Source organism: Ambystoma mexicanum, chromosome 1q, assembly GCF_040938575.1.
Source record: "Ambystoma mexicanum isolate Mex_15411 chromosome 1q, UKY_AmexF1_1, whole genome shotgun sequence".
NCBI lineage: Eukaryota > Metazoa > Chordata > Amphibia > Caudata > Ambystomatidae > Ambystoma > Ambystoma mexicanum.
The window spans coordinates 847,115,421-847,142,113 of NC_090922.1; the positions used below are offsets into that span (position 1 = coordinate 847,115,421).

The window sequence follows — 26,693 nt, forward strand, 5'->3', positions numbered from 1 at the left end:
TGTTTTACAGGTTCTGCAATAACTAAGCTATAATAACATGGAGAAATCTTGCAGTTATCTCAGGGGGTTTATTTCCAATCTTGGTCATATTTATAGGCTTAAGTACCCTTTAACATATGTCATAAACATATTGGCAGTCACTGGGAAGTTCTGTGACCAAATCCAAATAAAGGAACAGAGCTGAAGACTGAGTTCCTTTATACGCTCACAATACCTTGAGGTGACTTGCAATTTCCTTGTATTCCTTATAAGACATGGCCACACATTATCATTCCCTTCAATATGTGCCTTCTTGCTGAATCTACGTGATCACTGCGCCACCCGTAACTGCACCGAAGAAAATGTAGATGCCAATTACGGCACAGCGCAGTGATCAGACAGATCACTTTTCCCGCCTCCCCCGATCTGCATTCCCCTTCCTGACCCCCCACCACCGACCCCACTTACCTTTACAGCGGCACAATTCTGTGTGCACCACTACACCCCGCTATCCCTGCAGCGTCAGTTCCTCCCACTAACGTGAGCCAGAGCTGATGCTGCAGGGTGCTTTCTTTTTTACTTTCTTGTCCCTGTTTACCGAAATGGTAAGTGGAGGACACCCCCACAACCCCTGACTCCTGTTACTGCACCCAATGAGAGTGGTGGACACCCCTGCAACGCTGCTCTGCTTTGCCACAATAATGGGAGTCAGAATGTTGTGCACTGGGAAGTCCCTTTATGAAGTTACTCGAAACTGAGTGCATGTGAGAGGAGCAACTGGTGCCCACCATCCAGGCAACTGAAAGGCCACTAGTGAAACACCAGGGAGAGGAATATTCCATCTATAGATGCATTCCATATATAACATCACAAACTCTGTGACATCAGACAGACAGGCATACACATGCTCAGGGAAGAGGAAGCCAGATGCTTAGGGAGGGGCAGCCAGATACTCAGGGAGGGGAAGCCAGATGCCACGTACTTCCCATCCCACTGGACTCAACAGTAAAGGCGCCCTTTACTCTGACCTGCTGTGGATCAGGATGCCTTGGGGTCTTGTGTGATACTGTCAACACTCACACTGCAGTCTGGTGCACCACACATGATTTGATAACACCACCCTGCATGGTCTGATATCAGTCCTCAATGGGCTTCTATGCACCCAACTGACATAACATTGACACCAATATGGACCAGCACGCCTCAGCCACAATGCTATTACGAAGGGGTAGACATCATGGGACACCACTCCTTCCTTGAACTTAGCTTACTTTATGACCCTAGGTTGACAAGTCAGCAGTGGAAAATGTAGTATGCAGCTCCGAAAACAGAGACATCCATTAGGAGACTTTCTGCGGTGTAGTCACAGTGCCTGACTTTACTCCACAGTGCTTTATCACACTGTACATCTCGGATTGCAAATGTCGCTGTCCCACAGGTATTTTGTGACACGCATCAAGCTCATTAGTGCCAGGACTACATATACTTACTGGCTACACAGCGCAGCAGCAGTACATTTTACTTTTGGACCTACCTTCCCTTTGGTGGCCTCCGTGGGTTGTGGGACTTCTTCTGGGTAGGTCCACAGTTGTCTGCACTGCCACCACAGCACACCACCTGCTTTGTTTGCGGCCCCTCCTGTAGTTTCTGGGCTTCAGTGCGTTCCTCAACATTACACTGATGATGTGGTCCACTCATCACCAGTATAATGTTGAGGAAGATACTGAAGCCGCAGGCAGGTTCACGTTAGCCATCTATGGGCTTTGTGGCTTGCTTAAAATATACATTCCTCTTTAGGGTCTGTGTGGTATAACATATGTCTGTGCATGTACTGAACCTAAGAGGCAGAGTGCTTCCTGATCCTGCCACTCTTCCTTGTCAGGAAATGTTCCCTCGGGCCATACTGGGTAACAACTTGTAAGGTCACAGCCTCTCATACTGCCCCCGTCTCCATGTGATTAGGTGCATTACAGGAAGAGTGAGAGGGGACCACCAGGAGCTGGTGTGCCGGGTAGATGTAACATTTAGGGGTAGTGGAGAACCATTAAGATGGGGGGATGAGAGAAGTCAGGTGTTGCAATGGACGGGCCTGCCTGGGGCCTCGGCGAGGAGTAGTAGATGCTGGGTGGGTTGTTTTGGCATACATTATAGGATCCCTCTTGAAATTGGGGAGGACCTTATATATTCTTGGCTTTTCTTTGAATTTTAAGACTTTTTTGGTTTTAATTTTCCTATTATAAATTTAGGACTACATTTCCCAGGATGTAAAGAAAAACAAAAATGGGGTGAACTTCTGCTGAATGACATAACACATGTTGGTAAACATGTGATGCTGGAAATGCTTTTGGAGAGAGAGGGCCTCCTCGCCCTGGTCCTTCTACTTCTCTGGATGTGCCTTCTATGTGTTTTTCTGCACAGGAGTCCAGGTTGGACTGCTGGCAGTGCATTTCTTCATCTTTACCTTTTGGTGAACAGTACCCATTCAATATCCTTAGGACGCCCATGGGTAGGGGTACACCTTGTACCCCTAGAGTATGTTTTTGGGCACATGTGTGTTGCCCACTGAGCAATGTATGGGCTGGTGGCAGATACATGCTAACTTGAAAGTGGCTTTGGGTTTCCTCCATTTTTGGGATTCCCAGGCCCTGCCATAGGAACCAATGGATTCCTACACAAAGGCAAGATGGCAACTGTAGCCTCTTGGTTTCTTTTGCCTTTACCCCTTGTTTCTCAAAGTCCTGAGAAGCCCTAGCTTTGTACCCTTCCCCTGAATGGCTGTTGGGTGGAAGGATCATTTATGGCTCTGCGGCTGCCTCCTGCCAGACTGGCTGGAGCCTTCTCAGGGACTACTTGCTGTGGGTACACGCTTGAGTGGGACCTGTATGAATTGAGTATGGAGTCAAACTACATTCTGTGTTCTGGGTGTCTGGTTTTGGTTGTGTGACACAATGCCTGAGCCGGCCCTGACTGAAACAAGAATACATGCAGTGTGTGCTCTGAAAGGCTGGGGAGTTTCCCCAATCCACATACTGTGTTGTGGATGTCTGGCCTGAATGCCTGTGAGCCCGATTGGGTGCTGCCTGCATGAATGCACTTGTGTGTAATTGGCTGGCTGAGCTTGGCTCAGCCTGACTGAAAAGGGAGTGTTTTGTATAACAAGGGACCTCACACTCATCTTCTTGTTAGAAGCTGAAACTAGAAACCTGAAGCACGAAGCTGAAGTCATCTTAAGCTTGTATGCTGTGTCCAACTGGAAGAAGAAGTCTGCTGCTGCAACTCTTCAAGAAATCCAAAGGCTGCTTTGCTGACTCAAGGACTGAACCAGAGATGACCTGGGTAGGCAACCTCTTCCCGTAGATATGAGGGGACACTGTGCAACTGCTGCTCTTCACCCGAAGTGTCATGCAAGCCAGGCATGTGTGCCTGCTGTCCAGAGAAGGGATCTTTGGGGGTCCAGAAGAAGAGTGCCTGGACATTTTGAAGCCAAGAAGTCCATGTGTGTCACTCACGGTCCAGAGGAGTGTTTTTGACCGCTGGAAGCCAAGCTGCTGAGAATTGCCCAGAAGAAGGGGTACCATAGCATAGTGCTGGAGCTGCCTCATTTCCAGTTAACAGAAGAAATCTTCAATTGGCCCTGCAACCATGTTATCTGTTCACTTTTCTGTGCCAGAAAAGATTCAGGGTTGATGTCTGCAGAGGAGTGCCAGCCGGTGGGTTTCCCACCACCAATCCACAAAGAAAGTGTCCCAAAGGTCCAGACTTGGTGAGGTTTCGCAGTCCAGTCCAGTGCTCAAGTCCAAGTCACCAGAAGCCACCCTATCATCGGCCAACACCTGCTAATGCCACTGCGCCCATCACCTCCAAAAGTCGTCAAAAACTACCAAAGGACTTATCTTCTTCAACCCAGCCTTGTCAAGGTCCACAGCAAGTGTCGTCTTTGTAGCAACCCGACAACTGAGCCACCGCAATAGCCCCCTCATTGCTGCCTTTTCCAACACTGATTTGTTGCCTTCTTCAGCTCGAAACCGGCATCCCAGTAACTCCTTCTTCCAGATGGGGTCCATCCACAAGGGGTTACGAGAATTGAGTAAAGCCAAGAAACTCCATCATTTAGCCGATCAAGCCACCAAATGTACTGTGATGCAGATTCATCTTGGATCCTGTTCTCCTGTGGATTCCCATTTACCTTGGGGTAGTGTGATCTGTAGTAAGAGAAACAGAACATTAATGAACATGTTTGAACTGGGCTATAATAGGCAACATAAGGGAAACCTTAACTTTTCCTCACAGGTTGCCCAGGAATCCCCACACAGTAATGCATTTATGGTCCTAAAGATAGTGTTCTGCCAATGTTATGAAGGTTACTTGCCTTTTTACATTGCCTATGTATTTACACAATGCTCAGTAATTCCTATGCTTTTTAATAACTATCAGCGGTTGGTGAGTTTTTACTGACTCTAAGTATACTGTGGTACAAAATAGAGTTGTATATATCATTGCAATTATATGAATAGTGTTGCTTGAGTACAAAGTGTGTTATTTATTTTTATGAAATTACCTGAACTTTATTTTACTTAATAAACGAACTGTGTTAGTACATAACATAGTGTGTGGACATTTCTTTGTGGGGAGCTTGGGGACTCTTTATACCTAGGAACCAGCCTGCGACAACTCCCTTGAATCTCAGCCTTGTTTGCTCATCCATAACCACCATTACAGAACCTTGGCTTGGGTGCTCTGGGCTTCTACCCCACCAATAAAGTGGGCAGAAGTACAGGTATCCCCCTCCAGTATTTACAATATATACACTATTATGCCCAAATGGTACAACAGTACATGGAGCCAGAAGGATTCTCTAGCCCCTTATCTTGATGATTTGAGGACCTCTCTCCTCTCTTTTTTTCCCATATTCATGCCACTTCCACTGTCTGTGCTTTCTCTGACTTTCACTATGCAGTTATAAATCCACTTGGCCAACACTATCCCGCTCGTCCATTCATACTATCCCATCCTCGTCCTTAGAATTCAGACCCTCAAAACAAACATGTGCCATGACCTATGACACTGGCACAAATTACATACACTTAACCTACGGAAATCCTGTGCTGCCTTAACCTCTGCACTGGACTGTGCCAAATCCTCCTACTGCACAAACCTAACCTTCTCCCTTTGCAATCAACCATGAAAACGTTCTACCCTCCAATCTTTACTCACACCTCCCAAGCCAATATCCATCGCCTCCTCCCTTTCCAGTTTCTAAAATCTGTGACACTCTCACAGCCCTCTTTTCTCTCCCTCCACAACCCTTTTTCTGTCCAACACATCTCACGTCTGCCTCTTCTAATCTCAAATACTTATATCCTACCTCTCCTATTGAATTAGCGCCCATCCTGTCAGGTAAGGACAAAGGCAGTGAATATGGCAAGGGAAATGTGCACAAAATTACACAGTGAATAGCTTTGAGTCAAACAACATACACACAGGAACCAAGACTCATGTATACTAAAGCCCAATATATGAAAAGGGATGTGGGGTAAGCACTTAGATGCTCCTTATGACTGCAAGGAAAGTTGGCAAGCTCCTTGCCCACAATTGCTATTAGAGGTACTGACAGCACCAAGCCCACGTAGCGGGCAAGGAACCACAGGATCTGTGATCTAACACTCTTGATGGTATTGAATAAGGAAACTTAAAAACAGTACTCACAAGGACGAGAAATACCACTTGAATATCAGCAAGCGCATGAACCCTGTTGATCAAACAGGGACCCAGAAAGGCTGTAACAGCAATGGAAGGATAGCTAAATACATAATACTCAAGATAAGGGGCAAGTAGGAATAGTGATTACAGAATAGTGAGGAAAACGTAGGCATTCACACAGGAGCTAGCTAGAACCGCACACCACACCTAATAATCAATGGGAAATATATGCAAAGGTGCAAGGGAAAACACGGAATGGATTCCAAGAGAAAGTAAAGGAACAGGAGCAGGGGAAACGAAATTACAAGGGCAGACTTCCCCCACCCATCCAAGGAAAAAGGTAGGAAGCTAATCTACAAAGAGGAAAGACTAAGCATCAAGGTTCACAGCAGCAAAGGACAAAGTCAAAGAAATATAGGACACAGGCAAACTGAGCTGCACCAAAGGGGAAGGCACTGAGAAATGCTACCTGCAAACAGAGGAAGACAGAAAGGGAATCTGGGAAGCAGAAATCAATTAAGCACATACATTCGAAATCCAAGGATAAGGAACAAGGAATAGAATCTTGGAACTTGGCACAAGGCAGGAACAAGTGACCAGTCACAAATAGGAACACTGCATCGATGACCATCGCTGGACTGAAGCAAACTGAGGCTTTTAAACCTGCTTAATGAGCACACGCCGCAGGTGTGCTGCTTGCTGCACTTGCAGCCACAGGTGTTGCCTATCCTACACCCAGCCTTGTCCTGCAAGGGTGGAGATGAAGCTGTGGGCCAGGCATTCTGGGAAGCATAGCCATTTGATTAAAGCAGCATACTGGCTGCCAAAAACCTGGAATGGATCCAGAAGGGAAGTAGTTTGGAAAATAAGGATTTAGCGCTCCCAATTCATCACAGCACTGTAGCATAAGGTTCTGAAGGAAAGTCCAGTAGGGAATAAACCCCAAATCATGCCCCCAAGTGGTGGGAACGGGAGCGAAGGGAGCACATTGTGACAGTATACCCCCTCCCACTGCCGTCTTCTGGTGCCCGCCACTCAAACGAGGAATCTTTTTTCCATTATAGGAGTGCTTTTTCTTTGGAGGCGGCACTGATGTTAATGGTGGCCTGTGAGCAAAGGCAGATGGACTGGAATGCAAAGAACCAGGTTGCAGTTTAGATGAGTCATAGGCAGGCTTCTGGAGAGGAAGATGCTCATGGGTCGAAGAAAGGCATGAAGGACATGCAGGATCTGAAGCAGAGTTGGAAAGCCCAGGAAACTCAGTCACTGGGAGTTGACACTTATAAATCCTTGAGGAGGAAGGCAGGCTAGTGCAACATGCAGTAGACAATGGTAGATGCTCTGTTAGCCTTTCTTCTAAGAGAGGACATGCGGGAGGTGAGGAAATTGCAGGCTTGCTGGCAAAAGTCTCAAACTCTGATGCTGCATATTCGGGAGGCTCTGATGCTAAGTCAAGCAGTTGGGGGAATCGTTTTGTGTAAAAGGCAGGCATTCTGGTGATCCCCCTGAAGCATAAGAAGGGCAGGCTGGATGTTCATCAACAGTAAATGGTTGGGATTCAGGAGAAATTTCTGGAGCAGAAGAAAATGTAGCAGAATCTGACGGTGTAGACAGGTATACCTCTGATATTGGCAGCGAGGCTAAGCAGGATACAGGTGTCTCATGCACTGAAGACGGACAAGTGGTAAGCTCTGGGACTGAAGACAGGCACTTAGGGTGGACTGCCGCAGGCTCTATGGCTGAAGAGTGGTATGCTGGATGAGTCACTGTAGCTGAAGCCAGGCATGCCAGAGGATATTTTGAGTCTGAAGGCATGCAAGCTGGAGCCATCTCGGTAGCTGAAGACAAACATGTTATGGTCTTTGGAACTGACAACGTGCATGGAGGAGGCTCTTGAGTAAATGGCAGACATGGCAGTGGTTCATTGATTGAAGACACGTGTGCCAAAGATGACTGCAGAGCTGTGGACTGGATCACAGAAGAGTCAATGGTTGTAGGAGGACAAACTGAAGTCTCAGAAGTCGACAGACACATTTGTGGCTCAGGAATGGAAGGCACCTTTAGGGCAGTAGACTTATTGGCACCTATAACCAAAGACTGAGCTGCACCCTTGCAGTCCCTTTCCTTAGTGGATGACACAGAGTCTCTTTCTTTATGGAAGTCAATTTCAACCAGAGGAATCACCATAGTAAAGTCTCTGTTAATCAGGATTTCGTCAATTGTCCATTCATCTGTCTTAGCTTCTGAAAGTGGAAGATTAACAATCAACAGTTCAAGAATCGCCTACCAGGTTTTTGGTTCTGTATACTGTGGAATGGGTCTATCAGAACATGAAATCTTTACTGTCTCTGACTGTTCGTTGTGACCAAAATTGGCAGAAGGAAGAGTGAACACAGAGGTAGCATTGTTTTCCACATCAGCTTGAACATCTACTTCAGTCTCAGCAGCTGGATCAAGAGCAGAGCCTAAGCCTACTGTACTGACTGATTCTGTGTATGCAACCATTGTGGATTGTGTTTGGAAATCGGAAGCTTGTATGTGTGCAAGCTCAGGGTTATGGCAGGCTGCTACACTGGAAATCTTAGGTAAAGGAGTGGCTTGTAAATATTCAGCTAACTGCAATCCCTGAAAAACAGCAGGACAATTGTCATAAACTGTGCCCTGTTTAAACTGCACTGTAGCATAAGGTTCGGAAGGAAAGTCCAGTAGGGAATAAACCCAAAATAATGCCCCCAAGTGGTGGGAACGGGAGCAAAGGGAGAAAATCGTGACACATCCTTCACATTGCCAACCCATCTTGCATTCCTATTGCCCTTTTTCCTTCTCACATAATCAAAGACTTAGTCTCAGTCGCAATAATGTATCTCTCTGAGCTCTTTAAACCCTCTCTCCCCACTGAACTCGTCCCTGCCTCGTTCAAATCTACAACTGTCTTTCCCCCTTTGAAGAAGCCCTCTGTTGACCTAAACATCCCAGAAAACGTTTGCCCAGTTTTCTCCCCCCCCATTATTCAAATGGCCTTGAGCAGTTGGTCTTCGACCAGATCATTAAATTCTTAGGGATAATGGCCTTGAAAATCTGCTTTATTCTGGCTGTCGTAAACACTGCACCGAGTCTGCACACATACGTGTCTCCAACTTTCTCTCTAATGTCAAACTCCCCAAACTCTCTTCTATACTCATCCTTTTAGAACTTTCTGCAGCTTTCAGCATGGTCAACCACTCTTCTCTCCTCCTCACTCTCGAGGACATTAGGTTTTGTAAATCTGCTCTTACCTGGATCGTCTACTAGAAAGGTTGATCCTTTAAAATCTCCAGGAACTTGCATACCTCTGACCCCACCCCTCTCCCTAGCAGCATCTCCAAAGGATCAGTCATTGCACCTCTGCTCTTTACCCCCTTTACCCCTGCCCAGGAAAGACCTTGCTCACCCTTTGGCTTTCACAATCGCTTTTTTGCTGATGACCCTCAAATATTTTTCTCATTTCCCTCCTTCACCGTAGCCATCTCGGAACAGATCATGAACAGTCTCACTTCAATTCATCACAGGATGGTTCTCGGCAGCCTCATGCAGAACTCTTCAAAAATAAAAGTCATCTTTCTCCCAGCTTTCAATGCCATCCCTCCTGTCTCCTATCTCCCTTCGGCCTGACCTTCCTTCTCCCTCACACAAATTTCGCAATCTTGGGATCCTCTTTGATAGGAACCTTCGACTGCAACAATTCATCACTACCACTGCCTCTGCTGCTTGTACTAATCTCTTCAACATTTGGAAACTGTGTCCTTACTAAAAACTCTACAAAAAATCGAATATCCACTCTTGTGCAGCAAACTTGACTATGGCTCGAGCTTACTCCTTGGCATTCCTCTCTACTCCTTCCTCCCTCTAGACAAAGTCTTCATCTTTGGAACCTACCCAGGTTCCTCCCACTTCTAATTATTTAAAACATGTTGGTTGGCACTCCATGCACAACTGCTCTCTTTTCAATATCCTTCTCCTACTCTTCAAAGCTATCAATGCTCTTGCGCATCAGTATCTGTCTCATTGTATCTCAGTTGACTCACCATCTTGTTCCTGATGATCCTTCTCTGTGCTCAACCATACCATCCCATGCCCTCCCTATGCCTCCTCTTGCTTCTGCTCTTTCTCTCTACTCACCCTTCTCCACTAGAACCCACCGGCCATAACAATCCAAGAAACCCAACTTCATTTACTTGCTAAAGAGAGAGCTTCCCCTGGCCTCTCCCCAATCTCTACCTGACCCCACCACTGCTTCCAGTGACACGTAATGTAATTTTGGTAATTGAAATAGTGCTTCTCTTTAGTTTGAAGTGCTTGTCACCTTAGGTTAATGACAGCTCTGTAAGTCACCTATTTTTATATATAAATATATATTTCTGTTTATTTAGCTTTGTCTCTGTATATGTCCCGCTTCTTTTGCACCTTCATAAACTACCTCACCACTTGTTCTCATGGTTGTGCTTTTGTACAGGCACCCTTCATGGGAATGCCTCCACCATCTGTAAATGTGTTACTGTAAGTCATTTCTGATTGAAATGTCATCCGTGTTCTTCAAATAGATACAATACAAACATCTGCAATACAATCATGTTGTGTCACTTACTACTATGGCAACGTTCAACACAATTAGGGCAAAATGCATGGATCTGGGTAAAACAGTTTAAGGAAGATGGGTTGTGTTCTCTGTCTGACTTTTCCGGCCATAGTTGTGACATTAGGTTTCAGTAAATGGCTCTCCTTGAGATGGTCTGAGTTGTAATGATTTACCTGACAAACACTGTTGCAGAGCATTAACCTCATGATAAAGTATGTGTCTATAACCACCACAAACGGAAAAGCAGCCCTAGCGTTTACTGTCAATGCTTATATCAGTTGTGGGACAAATGTATTGATAAGTGAAACATTTCTGTCTTATTTCAGAGTTTGGAGACAAGTGTGGCCCTGCACCGTCGATACCCAATGGAGACATCACTGGCACTCAACAGGAGTTCTTTGACTCGGGAGCCTTCGTGAGCTACACCTGTCAGGCTTTGCATCAAATGTTGGGAGCCAGTAGAGTTACTTGCCTGCATGGAGCTTGGTCCGCGCTTCCAGAATGTCTAGGTATTTACGAGAATAGGTCATGCACTTGATATGATGGGAACGTGATCACGTACAATGTGAACATGGAAAAGGATGGGTTGACAGTTTATATCTCTGTGCCTCAACTATGCATCATGTAAATAGGATGCTAAGGTCCACAGAACCAGATATCCAACCCTGACACCTGACCAAAACATAAGCACAACAACACTCTTCTGTAGTCATGCTCCTGTTCACATGCTAACAACAAGGTTTGCTTGTCCAAATTTAGTAGATATTAACATTCGAGGGAAAGATTTTTTTTTTTTGTTAAACTCATAAAGAGGTAACATTTACAGTAATCTGTTTAATGCTGAACGGCATAATGGCCATATGTTTGGAGTCCCTAACAAGGAAATCCACATGGTGAGATTTTCTGGACCTCTGTCAGTTTCCTAAATCGCTGATGAGTGCTGTATATATGCCATAACTCGCCTAGATTCTTCTGGCAGTGGCACGTGAGTGAGCACATCATGTCTGTGCCGGCCATCAGTGAGCGCCTCGCATCAATGGGAATGTGGCAGGATTGAGCCTGTGTGACAATGTCAGGTGAGATACACAGGTGTGCGCGTCAGATGTGTGTGTATGCATCATGGTGTCACTTTTGTGTGCCCCTATGTGTATGGCATGCGAGTGATCCTGAGTGCAGCGTCAAGTGAGTGGGAAATAGGAATATGCCATGTCATGTCATGTAGAAACAAGTGTGTGTGATCATGCCGTGGTAGCAGTGAAATGCGTGGGCAAATATTGCAAGTGTACTCTTGTTTATGCATGCCTTGCGTGTTGGTCCGTGTGAGTATATCATGCGAGTGGTAGCATGTGTAATTATGCCTTGCAAGTGGGGGGCGCGGATAAGTAACGTGAATGCGCACGTGTGAGTAATGACGTGATATGTGTGAGGTGAATGTGAATCAGCCTTGTGCGATCGGGAGTGTGTTGTGTGACTATGTGTGAATAGGTGCCTGAGAGCAGTGGGTGTTGAAGAATATGTGTACCGGTGTGTGGTGTGATAGATCAGCAGTGGTATCTTAGATCAGCATTTGCATGTGCTGAGGGTGTGTGTGTCTTGCTATTATGTACAATTCAGGCGTTTGTGAGTAATGTAAGCACGCTCTATGTGGGGGGGTGAATGCAAGCATGCCTGTGTGCAAACAGGCATTATGATATTATTTATAAGGCGCTTAATACCCAGAGGTTTATACGCGCGGACCCGGGGATCGAACCTGTGTGGCTCCATGTCGTCTTGCTTCCAAGGCGCCGCTGAGCTATCCTCCTGGACACCATCCAGGCCCCTCATGTGATGATTATGTGCTTGTGTCGTCATGGGGCGTAATTTGCGGTTGCCTCTTTAACGTGCATGAGGCTCTTCGTGCCAGCATGGGTTAGTGCTAAAAATATGCTGTGGACTTACGTGTGCGCTCTGTGGTGTACTCTGATTGTGGGTTCCAGAGTGCTTAAAATACCTGAAGGCTTAAAATACCTGAAGGCGCTCCGTGCAGCAGTGATATGTGAATGCATTCAGTTGCGTCACATGAAGGTGTTCATTTCTCCGCTACACAAGCATGCGACGGTGCTCCTGTGTTCATTATTGTGGTGTGTGCTTGGTCGCAGCGATGGTGCCTGCCCGCTGCTGTCTGGCATAATGTGCAGGAGTAAGAGTGATGTCATGTTGGGCCCTGATGCTCATCCAATTTTGGTAATTTATTGCCTGCAACTTTTTGAGTCGTAAAATCTGTAGCATTTTGAGAGGTCTCAACAGGGCCCAAAGTGTACAGCAATGTCTCGCCTTTACATCCACCCGGCTGGCTTTGTATATGAGGGGCTGGCAGGGGGCGGAGAATTGTCCTCTTCATTAAAAATGACAAGAGGAGTCAGGTTAAGGTTGTGTACTTGCGCCAGCATCCCCATTATTTTCCATATATGAAAGTTCTTAAATACTAGCAGACATCTTGTTAGTTGCATGGCAACTACTCCCCCGCCCCGCCTGCCCTATGCACAGAATGTGGTACTAATGGCATGACCCGCTTCAGCTTTCCATGACTTAGCCTCTAGAGACTAAGGATTGGTGTTCCAAAGTCTGCCACAATTTGGGTGGGAGTGAAGCACTCACAAGGCAGATCTCAAAGGTGAAAGGTTGCAGGAGACTGTAGACGGCTTGGATTATCAAGAAGCAAGGCTACAGCGAGAGCTGCCGTGTCACAGGAACAGAAGCTATGAACCTAGAAAGAGCAGGGGGTGAGTCCTAGTGTAGTCCAAGATGTGTAGCATAAAGAAAAGGCATGTACCTTTGGATGCCATGTCGCTCAGTGGAGGTGACAGAGAGGAAGTTCTCTATTTGGTGTAACCTTGCAGTTCACTTGACCTCAATAGTATTCAATGGCATTGATATGATATGATAGGTTATTTATAACGCGCTTAATACCGAGAGGTTTCTAAGCACGGACCGTGTGGGACTCCACAGGTGATGACAAGCATTGGCAATCTAGAGGAGTCCATCTGAAAAAACTGCTGGCGGTGTGCGAGGTAGGGCTTGAATCAGCATAGGACAAGGTCGCTGATCCCCATGCACCAATGTAGGGTGTCCGTGAGCACCTGGTGGTCTACTGTGTCGGAAGCGGCTGAGAGGTTGAGTAGAACCAGGAGGCAAGGATAGCCATCGTCAAGGGTGTTGCCTCTGGGTCTGAACCAGGATTGGTAGGTTTGGAGGAGATTGTTGCAGTCGATGTGTTGCTGGAGTTGCACGGCTACCTCTTTCTCAGTGATGGGGCAGTAGTTACCTAGGTTGTGGCAATCCAAAGTGGGATTCTTTAGAAGTGGGAGTATTTGTTTTGTCTTTATGGTCGATGAGAAGGTGCCTTGAGTTAGGGAGCTGTTAATGTCCTACAGGTAGGGTCTTCAGGATGAATGCTGGGAAGATGTCATCTGTATACGATGTGGCTTTGAGGGCGGGCAGGGTTTCTACCAGGTCTACTGTAGACAGTGACTTTTATGTTGTGCAGGGTGTGGTAGGGATGAGAGGTGGGTCTGTGGATGCAGAGATGGTTTTGTGTGCTGGCAAATCTTGTTGATTTTGTCGATGAAGAAGGTGTTGATGGCAGTGGATCTTTTGGTGAAGTGTGAAATGGCAGGGTCATGCTTGACTGCTTGCAAGAGGGCCCCTCTTTTGTTGTTGGCTTCTGCTATGGTGCTCTGATAGTAAGAGGCCTTGGCTGTATTGATTAGTTGTCAGCAGGTTTCTCAGAGTTCCTTGAGGAGCACCAGGTCGGATGTGGTCCTGGAGCAGTGCCGATTTATCTCTTGTTTCCTGATGACTCTTTTGATGAGGTTGAGTTCCTGCGTGTACCATGGTTGCTGACAGTTTTGGTTTGCAGGTGCGTTGTTTAAGAGTGCATGTTGGGCGATGGAGGATGAGAGGGTGTTGTTGAGTGCTTCCAGTACAGTAGAGAGTCGCAGTTCAGTTGGGAATGTTCAGTCCATGTGAGGTGGAGGTTGGAGAGGTCTTCGATGAGGGCTCCAACGGAATGTTCTTGAAGTACCTGAAGGTTTGTCTGATGGGTTTCTGCTGGGAGTGCTTGACTGGGGTGGTGTGCAGGATGTTGAAAGGCACGGCCAAGTAGTCAGACGAGTCAAACGGGACGGGAGAGTTGTAGTGGAGGGAAGTCAGTGCGGTGATGATAAGGTTGAGGATGTTACATTTCTTGTGCATTGGGTCTTTCATGTGCTGTGTGCGAATGAAGGTGCTGAGAAGGCAGAGGAGAGCTTCCTACATTGGTTTGGTGGCCTTGTTGCCTGGGAGGTTGAAGTCGCTTATGAAGATTTTGGGGTGTGTAAGGGACATGGTGGTGACCAGGTTGGTGAATTCTTTCATGAAGGCAGTGTTGAATTTGGGTGATTGGTAGATGAGATGGAAGGTGACTGTGTCTGTTGGGGAGAGCGGGAAGTGGCAGGAGAGGACATTCAAAGGAGCCAATGTTGTTGACGACTAGTCTGGTGCAGGGCCACAAGGTCTTGTGGATGACTGCGAAGCCTCTGCCTGCATTCTTCGGCCAGTCTTGGATGCTAAAGCCTGCACCAGGGGACATGAAAAGGAGCCTACACCAACCAAGAAGTAAGCCAGATGTATTGGACCCATACAGTGGGAGATACGGTTCAGACAGCCCTGTGGAACTAAGCTGAACTGAATTAAATGAGATCGACTCACTGCAGCTATACTTTTTATACACGAATTACAAAATGACCATACAACATTTTAGTTACATTTTTGAGGCAGGTCACAGGAGCTGATTGGTGGAACTATGTCAGACCCGTATAGTGAGCTATATCTTACTTAAACCTCATTGGGTAAAACACTTCTTGGACAAAAATCACATAGATACCCCTAATGACATCACAAACCTTCCAACACCATCCCACAATTAAGTGATTGTGCAAGTCAGTCGAAAAACACTTGTTTGTCTTTGGTTGGCACTGCCCAATATACACATGGATAACCTGCTGTGTACTGATTGTACACGGCATATTGAGATATAACTGGGCAAGACCTTCTCACCGAGTCTGACTAATGATGTGCCCTGCGGACATCAGCCGGGACACTTTTACAATCTTTCACCCAAAGAATACTAAAACCTCTCTATGCTGATTGGCTCCCTGCCACACGCCCGTAACCTCTACCCCATTGCTCTAGCCCCAGATCCCTTCTCACACCTCACTGCCATGCGTGCTTCTAAAAAGGTATTTGACACCATGAATATATTTTAATTAGCTGTATTTGATTCCTTTTTCCCTGCCAATTATTCTCAGCCACCCAGGTGTCTAACTCGGTCTAACTCGGTGGCTTCAAATTTATCTCATGGAGAGACTTTGATAGAGCTGCCTTCTCCTGGGAAACATCAGTTTTGCAACATTTCTGCACACTGTTTCTGCTGAATATTCAAGAAATGACCATTGTTGTCACAAAAGCCTGCAGCCCTTTATTATGAGCTGTCTAAAAATGCTTTTCTAACCTGAGCCTACAAAACATAGCTTCTCTAATATTCGCATATTGCTAAAACAGCCCCCTACCACAATACCAAATAAAACACCTCACAACCCTACCCAATGCCCGCTATGCCTGCGCTGCACCAGCTACCCTATTCCTAAGCAAGTTATACACACACTTTTCCATTCCCTTGTGTGTCTTTCTGTGCTGCACCCGCGCCTGTGTCTTAACAACTATATCTATGTTACCTGCACCATGTGCAGTGACGCTACCACTCTCAATGTCACCTACCACGTCACTTTTTACATCACCACATTACTTGCGTAACTGGTACATATGTCCCCCTTGACAGTGCTGGAACTGGACCCTTACAACATTTCCCCCGTTGATCGATTTCAACACATCTTTTGCCATCAGCTCCCTGCATTTTCCCTTTGGTAGCCATATCCTGTTTCACAAGCGCAAGGTTCCCCTTTATGCCTCATACTCTTTTGATGGGCAATCCAATATCAAACTAGCCTCCTTCTCAGAAGAGCAATCTACCAAGAATTTCTCATAGTTGTGAACAATCCTGTGGGGCCCACATTCAGGCCTTTCAGTTTGTGTTTGTATGTGTCGTATGCGTGTTGTCGGTCCCTTGCCCCATCAACATTCAGAGGCAGCATATATGTCACCCCTCCCTTGCTTCCCTTACAAATTCCTAGCCCTATTTGACATGCACAAAAGATTTTGAGGACCAAAACGAGGATTGGGACATTTATCTTAAAAACATTAGACAACCACACGGGGACCCAGCAAAAAATATTATTGAGCCATTTGTCAGGTGTTGCTGGGTTCATTTCAGTCATCATAGTTTTATGGAGTGTGTGCAGTTCTTAAATCGCTTCATACAAAGTTCCGTTGGCAGCATTGTTTGCGGGTACAAATGTTCAACAGCTGCTGCCTATTTTCTTACACCCCTCCCCCGCCATCACTGGTAAATGGTCCAGAACATAACGGTTCTGGAGCTCAACCAGCCTTAAAGGCCACAGCTTCACAGCGTTTAGCTCTTTCTTGGTCGAATTTGCCAGTTGTAGTACTTTGTAGTGTGTGATTGGGATCCACTTGGAGTTCACTGCTGCTTGGACCCCAGGAAGTAAAAGTGATGAGAAAAATGTAGCTGCCTTGCTAAACAGGCAGATCTCTGATGGGATGGCTGCCAGTCTATCAGATGATTAATGGGACTAGTAATGTTTGTCCTTGTGATTTCTTTGTAAGAATCGGTGGATCGTGTGTGCACCCCCTCTCAATCGTTTATCCATGTGCAAATCTTTATTCAACAGTGCAGTATGATCAGCAAATGATATAAGGTCTGAGTGGGGTACCATGAGGGCAGGGCTTTGCAGTGTCACGAGGGAGCAAGTTCTGCCCCAGTCTGGAAGAAGCTGGACGTATGCCTGGGTCCCACATGCCCACCAAAAATCATTAAATACTGCAGTCCCACTCCTCAACGATGGCAACATCATCACCTTGTGGCACCCTTTGTTGGTCTCCAAGTGGGTCGAGCCATTGCATCTGAAACATAAAGAATATCATGTGAGTCCCCTTATATGTGAAGGTTGCTTACTTTCATCTATCCATGTTAGAGCCTGTACATGCTTGTCCCAAATTATTGGACAACTAATATTATTCTTTTGAACCTCTTCTTTTTCAAACCCTACCAGTCCTACATTGCAGGATTCCCCTCTCCCACTCTTCATCATGGAAAACTGACCCCTGAATACGCATTAACGGTCTGATATGGCACCGTAGTATACTATGCCCTGTGGCATGGGTGCACGCTAGTCTTCTGTGTGTTGTGAACAGTTGCTCCCACCTTCTCACCCCCTTTGTGATATATTCCAATATTATGTGCTTCATGGCCTCTGCATTTGCCATTTTTGTGATTTTCATATAATTATCAGCATAAACTTCCTCCTCTGCATGTATCCAGTGGACGGCAGCTCTATGCCCTGGGAACAGACCACTTGTTTCGCACAATGCCAAATGCACCAGACAGTTCCCCACCTGTACTGGTTCCTCTTGAGGGATTGAGGGAGAAAGAGCTTGGGTGCTCCTGTGATGTGAGAAATGAGAGAGCTCCCATAACATGTGTCATTGGCCCTTTATGGCCTCACCTGTCCTATATTGTCATACCATACTTTGCCGGATCAGTGACATGTCTGCCCTGGATGCCGTGGATGCCATTTTCAAACAATTCAAAATGAAACACAGCTCTTTCTTATGACTCCTACTCTGGGCGAACTGTCCCCTTCAAGCTATAAACCAAACAAAAAGAAAAAGAAAACACAACAACACTACACTACAAAAACATAGCTTATACAACCCATTCTCTTTTCCTGCTACTTGAACTTGCTGCAACTCTTTTGGACCGCTCACTGGTCTTCTGTAAAGATGAAATGAGGATAAAAATGGCATTGTCAACTGGCTGATACTTTCCATAACTTGGCTCCCTTTTCTTCTCCTGTAAGGGAAGCGCCGGCCTTGTCCCAGCAGATATCTGTAAAATGAATCCATGGACGACTATCGGTCAGCTTCACTGCTGTTGGGGTGCAGTACATCACTGTATAGGGCCCAATGAACATAGGACCTTGTGAAGTTCTGGAGTTAGATCTTGCCGTCAGGATAGAGAGGAAGCTGTGCTGAAAAGTCATCTGCCTGTTGTGTTTTTGAATTGTCTGTACTTCATACCGCGTCGACAGGCCTGCCTTGACGTGGTTGGATCTGGCATGAAATATAGTTCAGAGATTTTGTGAGCACATTTTAATACACCTTAAATTCTTCTCCCAGGAGCTGAACAGTGCTGTTAGAGTCTAGAATTGTATGTGCAGGAGTGAGAGGCACATGCATTTTCCTGCCAGTTACAATTTTGTGCGCAGTGAAATTTGTGACCCACGCCAGCGGAATTGCATAGTTCAAACAAAGTGAGAGGCAGACAGTAGAGCCAGCTTTAGCCAAGTGTGTCTGAAAACTTGGGAATGCACTCTTTAAGCAGGCCATTAAGGCGCTCTGTATGCTTGGGGATGGTACAGAGATTACAGTTTGTGCTTGATGCCCAGTAAGGATGTTATTTCCTTAAAAAGATCATTGGCAAAGTTCTGTCCTGTGGAATACCTTGGATAATAGAAATTTGGGTCCCAATTTTGCATCATTTTGGGCACATGGGCCAGCCTCAAGCCAACATGAAACAGGAGATGCAATACAATCATATATCTATAAGAGCTACACGTGTTCTTTACAAGAACATAGTCAATATGCAAGGCCAACAGTGCTTCTTTTGCTGCAGATTCATTGACTTTTGAGATTAAATCTGTGCTTGTTTGTATGGCCTGCACATTTTACGATCACCAGTGCTGCTGGGAGGTACAGTTCTTCCATTAGTCAGGACTATAATTCTGCATGTTGCATGGGGAGCTATCTCTCCTCTGGAACCCTTTCCTTTTCCATTGGGCCAATCACAAGTGCACCATGGATGTGACATCGGCAGAATCTGAGAATATGGTGACAGCCTTTCCTTCCAACATGTCTATGGCATTGTCAGGGCTGTCAACTCAGCCACCTGTGGTGAACAGTGCAGTGGCAACCTCACCTGGGCCCACACCTTAAACTCTCAGTCCTTATGAGAAACCACCACCACACCTGTATGTCGACAACCTGTGTTCAAATTTATCATCGACGAACCATCAACGAAGAGCATTTCTCTTCTTGCACTCTAATATCGTCCTCAACATGAAGCACAATTGTGCACATACTCCCCTCTCTTCGCTGGCTGTGCTAAAAATGTTGTTGGGTTGACAACCCAAAACCTACCTAGTTCAATTGATGGATTGGACAATATCACCTTGTATCCTGACGCACTCAGAGTTGTCAGTGTGGATTTTTATTTTTCTTGTATCCTGAAAGCGAATGCTCCACAGTGAGGGTGACTGCACAGCCCATGGTTATTGTTGCTGATTGCTTGATGGCAATTGCTGCTGCAGTGACTGCCTGTTTACATGGGAACTGACCTTGCATAACTGGGTCTAGAAGACCACTGTAATGTGCCAGGGACTTGTGGCCTTGTGGCTTCTTTTGAGCGAGGACAGACACCATCACTGTGCCATCAGAATGTGAAAACAAATAGAATTTTCTATTAGAATCCGGGGTTACTAAACCTGGTGTGTGAGCCAACACTTCCTTGAGTTCTGCAAATGAGTCAATCATTTCAGGTCTCCATTTTATTGGGCCTTTTACTTTCTGTACTTCTTTTAACCCCTGAAGGAGGGGCTTCGTAAATGTGTAATAGTTGAAGAATCAGGCCATGCAATAGTTGCACAGGCCCAAGAACCGCTGTATCTGCTTGACTGTGCATGGCTGTGCTCTGTCGTGTATTGCTTCTGCCCTCTCTGGGGTGATCCTCCTGCTGTCTAATGAGGTTATCTGTCCTACGTACACTACTTCTTTTTGGCAGTACTGTCATTTCTTCTTGTATCCTTTCTCTGCCATTAATGTCAGGAGTTTCACTGAATCTTTTCTGCACTGATCCTCCATTATACTGCACACCAAGTGGTCATCCACATACTGGATGACTGTGCTGAGCATTCATAAATTGCTTACTTCGATCTGGATCAGTTTTTTTAACACACTAGGTGACTCACAACGAATATGGTTGAACCGTGTGCCGCGATACGTAAACACAGTGAAATACTGTGTATTTGGGTGCAAAGGGATGGAGAAGAACGCATTCTTCAAAGCAATAACTGTGAAGCATGTCACTTCTGTGGGGATGTTACACAATATGGTGGCTAGATTTGGTATTAGCAGGAACTCTGCTTCTACTACACTTTTCAAAGGGCGGAGATCTTGAATAAATATCCATGCCCCGTCTTTCAATTTCTTGACAGGGTAAATGGCTGTGTTACATGGGGATTCTGATGTTATTATGCAATGTTGCTATAGTACGAGGAGTGTGTCATATATGCCCTCGTCTGCTTCTCATGATATTGGGTATTGTGTAGCCTGAAGAAGAATGCCCCTTCCTTTCATTTTATGCGGACCACCTTCAACAACAATACATCATGGGGCCACTGGTCCATAGGACCTCTGGTACTTTTTTCAAATCATCCCGCAAGTGAGCTGATAATGTGGCCACTAGCTGAATCCTCTGTCTCTCTTCTATAATGACCTGACATGGGATTCATATCTGAAATACCATCTCCCCATCCTCTTTATCCTCTGAAAACAGTTGCTTGTCTGTCAAGTCTGTTAGTCATAATGTCGGGTCAATGCATAGGACTGTGTGCCACTCTGTACCCTCCTCATCTGTCCCATATAAAATTACCATGTACTTCCTTGTGACTGCTACTTCTGAGTGTATTGTATAATGTTGTTCCCGGTGCCATGTCTTTGTGTACTGCTGTTCTAAACTCTGTAGCCAACCGTCATACCTTGTCTTTCATTCTGTGTATCCACCCTAGCAATACTTGTACCCCCTAAAGGAATAACTCGTGGTGATGCAGTGAACCTTGCAGGGTGCTGTGTGCAAAATGATTGTAAGATTGCTGTGACCTGCTCGTAGAAAATGCTGGCACTGAACATGCAATGCCCTTCTCCAAGAATAAATTTTGTATGTTTAATTTGCTCACTATGTCTTCCCCTAATATTTTGATGGGCGTGTCTTTTAAATACAACAGGTGCACTACTATTTGCTGTTGCCCATGTGGAGTGGCAAGTCTTCTGTCATAGGAACCATTACAACAGCCCCAGAAAATATCCATGTGTGTCTATTACTTTGTCCGACAAGGGAAAGAAACCCTTCTTAATGCATTAAGTGGTGGCTCCCATGTCGACCAAAAATGAGAACTCCTTCTGTCCATTCTTCACTGCTACCTCGGGGTCTTCAGTTATCGAAAGGATTGGCCACACATGTGTCCTTTTGGGCTGACCTAATGGGCATTTGGGACTGGCCCTGGAAATAGGAAGGGGTTACCTGCAAGTATGGTTACTCCCGTGTAGTGTGGTACTGTGTTCTGTGCTAACAATGTGCTTTGCCCTGTGTATAGATTTGTGCTTAAGCCTGTAAGGCATTCCGTGGTACTCTCACTTGCTGCTAAGTGTTTGTCTGTGGTGTCTGGGCAACCCCAACTTCAGCAGGTTGAACTATCTGTGTGAAGGGCACTTGATATGGTTTTATCTGTTGCTGCATAGGTTGCATATGTTGCTGCATGCGTTGTATCTGTTGCTGCATTGGTTGCACATATACCTGAAACCCCCCTGGCTCCTTGTGCCATATTGTGGATGTTGTCTGTGTGGGTATATCCAGGCAAAGGGTCCCCTCTGCCCACATATAAAACATGGTCCTCCTAATCTTTCTCTACGGCGGTCTGAGCTTTCTCTACGGCGGTCTGCTGTAGTGACCGCGGTTGGTCTGCTGTGTGTGTTCTTTCGGCTGAAGTGCATTATTTGTTTGTAGCTGCGCAGAGTAGCCCGGTGGAGGATCCTTATGGCGATGGCTACCGACTTGTCAGATCTGTGCATGGTGCTGGGCACTCAGGGTAAGGATGTGCCTGATGCAGATGGCTTATTGAGTGGTGATGCTGTCCCCTCAGGTGCGGCCGTGTTGCAGACGCGTAATAGCGTATTTCCTGAAGAGCCCTGTTTAGGGTCGGCAGTGTCGGGGAACATTGCAAGTTCAGTTATCTGTGTGGAGGTGACCGTTGAGGGCAGATTCAGCATTGGAGGTGCCTTGGATACTGGAGGAGGCGATACATCATCGATTGAGGATTTATGGGGCGAAGCTGATTTGTGCGACTTCCCGGTCGCGCCGCAGGATTTGCTAGAAGCTAAGCTTTCTGGAAGTATGGACGTTGTTGATTCCTGTTTTGATGTACAACAACCAGATGGGGCGTAAATTGTGACAGCCAAGTGAGCGGCAAAGGATTGGCTCAGCACACATGTGGGGATATACTTCATGGGGCAGTTGCATTGTGGATGCAAACACAAACTGGAGTTGGTTCTACCCAGTCGGATGTAACTGTGGCTGGGCAAGCAGTTTGTCGGGCTTTCAAGAGGAGTGCCATTTCCAACGTGGATGAAGACGTCAGGATGCTGGCGGTTCCCCCAAAGTGGGCTTGCCTGTCAGTTTGTGTTTTATGTGACGCTATGGATAGTGCGGTAAGGAGTTATTATCAGGATTGTGCGAACATTTTTGACCCGGATCTGGAGGAATTTGTGGCTGGATTGGCGGTGTTGTCTTTAACTAATATGTGATGTGTATAACATTCATTCAACATCCTATGGTTCACGTTACTGTTAGTATGGTGTGACTGTATGCGGTGAGGTGTCTGTAGATGTGTTGGGAGTTTTAAAAGGGCGAGAGTGCTGTCTCTTTTGGAGGTATTTGGTATGTTTCGCTGCCATAACATTTTGTTTCTTTGCGGGTGAGATGTTTTGGACTATTGGGGGTATTTGTATTTTTTGCTGCCATAACATTTCTTTTCCTTACAGGTGGGATGTTATGGACTTGTAGGCGGGGGGGGGGGGGGTGAACAATTCAGGTGTTAATGATTTTGTGATAACTTTACATTTTCAGATGGGGACAAGGTTTGGAATTTTATGGACTTGTGGGTGGTTGGCAAAATATTTGTGAACTTGTGGTGGCTGACCTATTGATTACATTTGTGGTCATGTTGGTTAATGCTTTATTTAACATTTTTATATTAAAATGTTGATCTTATGGGGGGGGTGATTTTGAAACGTAATGTTTTTTCATTCAAATTACAGAGCATTGGTGTGTAGATGTTCAAGGGCAATGTGTATGTCAATTCTTGCCAATCTAATATTTAGTATTGATGTCTAATGGGGCATGTGTGTAATACGTATTTGTTGATGCGTGGGTTTATTGATTGGGAAAAGGTTAGATGTCTGTGTTTGGGGTGTGTTTGGGGTGTGTTGTAGTAGTTGGACGTAACTTGGGTGCAGTTGTTGCACGGTTGAGGTATTTATATATGCAGTGAGGTGCTGCGGTGTGTTTTTAGGTGGAGTGGGGTCTGCAGTAGTTGTTACGGTTAAAATATTTATCCATGCAGTGAGGTGCTGCAATGTGTGTCAAGGTGCAGTGAGGTGCTGCGGTGTGTATGTTAAGACGTTGTATCTGTTAATGTTGCGATACTGTTATGGTTAAAGGATTTATCTATGCAGTGAGGTGCTGCGGTGTGTGTGTTAAGTATTTGTTAATGTTGTGATTCATTGTTGGTTTTGTTATTCAGCTTTTTTTTGGGGGGGGGGGCTGTTCATTATATGTGGGGTGTTACCTTTTGCATGTTTGGGTTCACCATGTGTCTGTGGAGTAGTTTGGAGTTGGAGTCTCGGTATCTCTAGTGTGGAGTCTCTTTTATGGGTCTGTATCTCGGTATCTCTAGTGTGGAGTCTCTTTCATCTCTTTCATGGGTTAGTATCTTTGGTGTGGAGTCTCTTCCATGGGTCGGTATCTCTAGTGTGGAGTCTCTTTTATGGGTCGGTATCTCGGTATCTCTAGTGATCTCTAGCATGGAGTCTCTTTCATCTCTTTCATGGGTTGGTATTTCTGGTGTGGATTCTCTTTCATGGGTTTGTATCTCTATTGTGGAGTCACTTTCTTGGGTCGGTATCTCTAGTGTGGAGTCTCGTTCATGGGTTTGTATCTCTAGTGTGGAGTCTCTTTCATGGGTTGGTATTTCTGGTGTATTTCTAGGTTCTTCTGAGTTATATGGTGTTTAGATTTTCTTGGTGTGTGTGGTTGCAGTGAGTGTTTTTCAAAATGTCTGGGTCTATAGTGTTAGGTTGTTGCAATCTTATGTTGCGCTCGGTGTTGACCTTAGATTTCGGTGCATGTAGGTTTGCACTGTAAGTAGCGTTTTATTTTGTTGATTTATTATTTAGGGTCAGGGTTTTGGCATTGTAATGTTTGGCTCTGATGTTGTGAGTTCCTTTAGGGTATTAAGGGAGGGAGGTGTGATGTATTCTTGGGTTTGGATGCATGTGTGTGATGTCATTACAAGCGTGAGCTGGGTCGTATGATGGCGCATTCTTAAGTGTAATATTATTGTATGTGCGGGTGGGGCATTCTACATTATGACAGTTGGGGAATAGCTGTTATCCGGGCAGACGTCCCGGTGTTGTTCTGTGTACCTTGCGACTAAGGAATAAACGTATTTACCATTTACTCACGTGTATCTTACTGGTGATCCGGGGAACAACGGATCAAAACACACTTCTTGTTACCTGCTGCTGTTCTCTCAGTACTAATGGTCCTTGCCTCTGGCTTTTCCTTCCCTATTTCTGTCCTACATGGGGACACCCATCATGGATTTTTGTACCCCACTTCAGGCTCCAGCATTGCGTACAGCACATAGGGAGGGTAAGGTGCAGTGGGCGGCCCGCTGTGTCAGTATCTTTCCCCACCTCATGGTGGGTTCCTGTTCTTTCTCTTCATACAGCTTCCATATGCTTAAAATGTTTTGTCTACTCTTCGTTTTGGTGCCTTTATATGTGGCCAATAAATATGGGAACATATTTTCTAGTATATTGCTACCGAACGTTCCTTCTCCTGGTCATTCTCGGAAACACTGCCTTGCTGTGCTGTGTCCTGCACCCACTGGAAATTGTATTTTTGTATTTGATCTCAATACTGGTGCAAATTAGTACATAGAGGGTGTGTCCATAATCTCAATCAACCCCATATTTCCCCCATGTGTCCACTCCAACTCACTTACCACAGTCTAGAGGGCCTCCCTCCGACCCTTGTGCAATTTAGCTTCCCTCCCAATTTACAAAACGCCAATCACAATTGCTTCACTTGTACAAGTCTCCAGATTGTTAAAAAAAAAACATTACACACAACCATGTACACTCAATCAACACCACATTCCTCACAACACACACACCACACTTCCCACTTAGATCATATCTCGTACATCTCTCCCCACATCCACACCTTCAACCAGAACCTCAGTCACACAAAAACAAAACTCAATTTCCCTCTCCACAGGCCCACACAATTCTATTTACCAACTTGTCTACCTTATTATACAACTACCTGGCCCCTCCTCCTAGGGCCACCAAACTACTTAAACAATCGCTAAGACCTACTATTAATAGCAACAATTTCGTGCCATCCCCTCCACCTCAACCAACACGATATACCACAATATTTCTAATCTACTCTGCACACTCTTTAACAATCAATAATCTATTTCTGCAGCATATTCAAGAAATGACCATTGCTTTTACAAAAGCCTGCAGCCCTTTATTATGAGCTGTGTTCAAGATGCTTTCCTAACCTTGGCCTACAAAACATGGCTTCTCTAATGTTTGCATATTGCTAAAACAGCACCCTACCATGATGCCTCATGAAACACCTTACACCACCACACCTGTGCCCGCTATGCCCGTGCTGCACCAGCTACCCTATCCCTAAGCAAGTTACACACACACTTTTCCGTTCCCTATGTGTCTTTCTGCGCTGCGCCAGCACCTTTGTCTTCACAACTATATCTATACTATCTGCGCCCTGTGCAATGATGTCACCACTCCCAATGTCACCTACCAAGTCACTTTTTATGCCACCACGTTACTTGAATGACTGGTACGTGAGCCCCCCTTGACAGTGCTGGACCTGGACCCTTACAACAAGCCATTGTGGACAAGGACGTCAAGGATATGGGTGAGATGGGTATCACCCAGATCTCAATGATGAAGATTGCGTCAAGGCATGTAGCTGAGCGGCTGCTGGTGAGCATCAACTTACGCGTTGTGGACAGTGGGGGGGTGCTGATGGGCTTGAGGCTGATGAGGGTGAGGTTGCTGCATTGTTGAGTCCATGCCTCAGAGGAGGGGC

General features: G+C 45.8%; 1 protein-coding gene across 1 annotated transcript in view; it reads left to right on the plus strand.

Moving 5' to 3' along the window:
* LOC138537904 (complement factor H-like) overlaps nucleotides 1-26,693 on the plus strand; it is a 763,015-nt gene that overhangs the window by 383,801 nt on the left and 352,521 nt on the right. Inside the window, exon 7 of the mRNA XM_069641488.1 lies at nucleotides 10,621-10,803. Coding sequence (XP_069497589.1) covers nucleotides 10,621-10,803 — 183 coding nt within the window. The remainder of the gene's footprint in view (nucleotides 1-10,620; nucleotides 10,804-26,693) is intronic.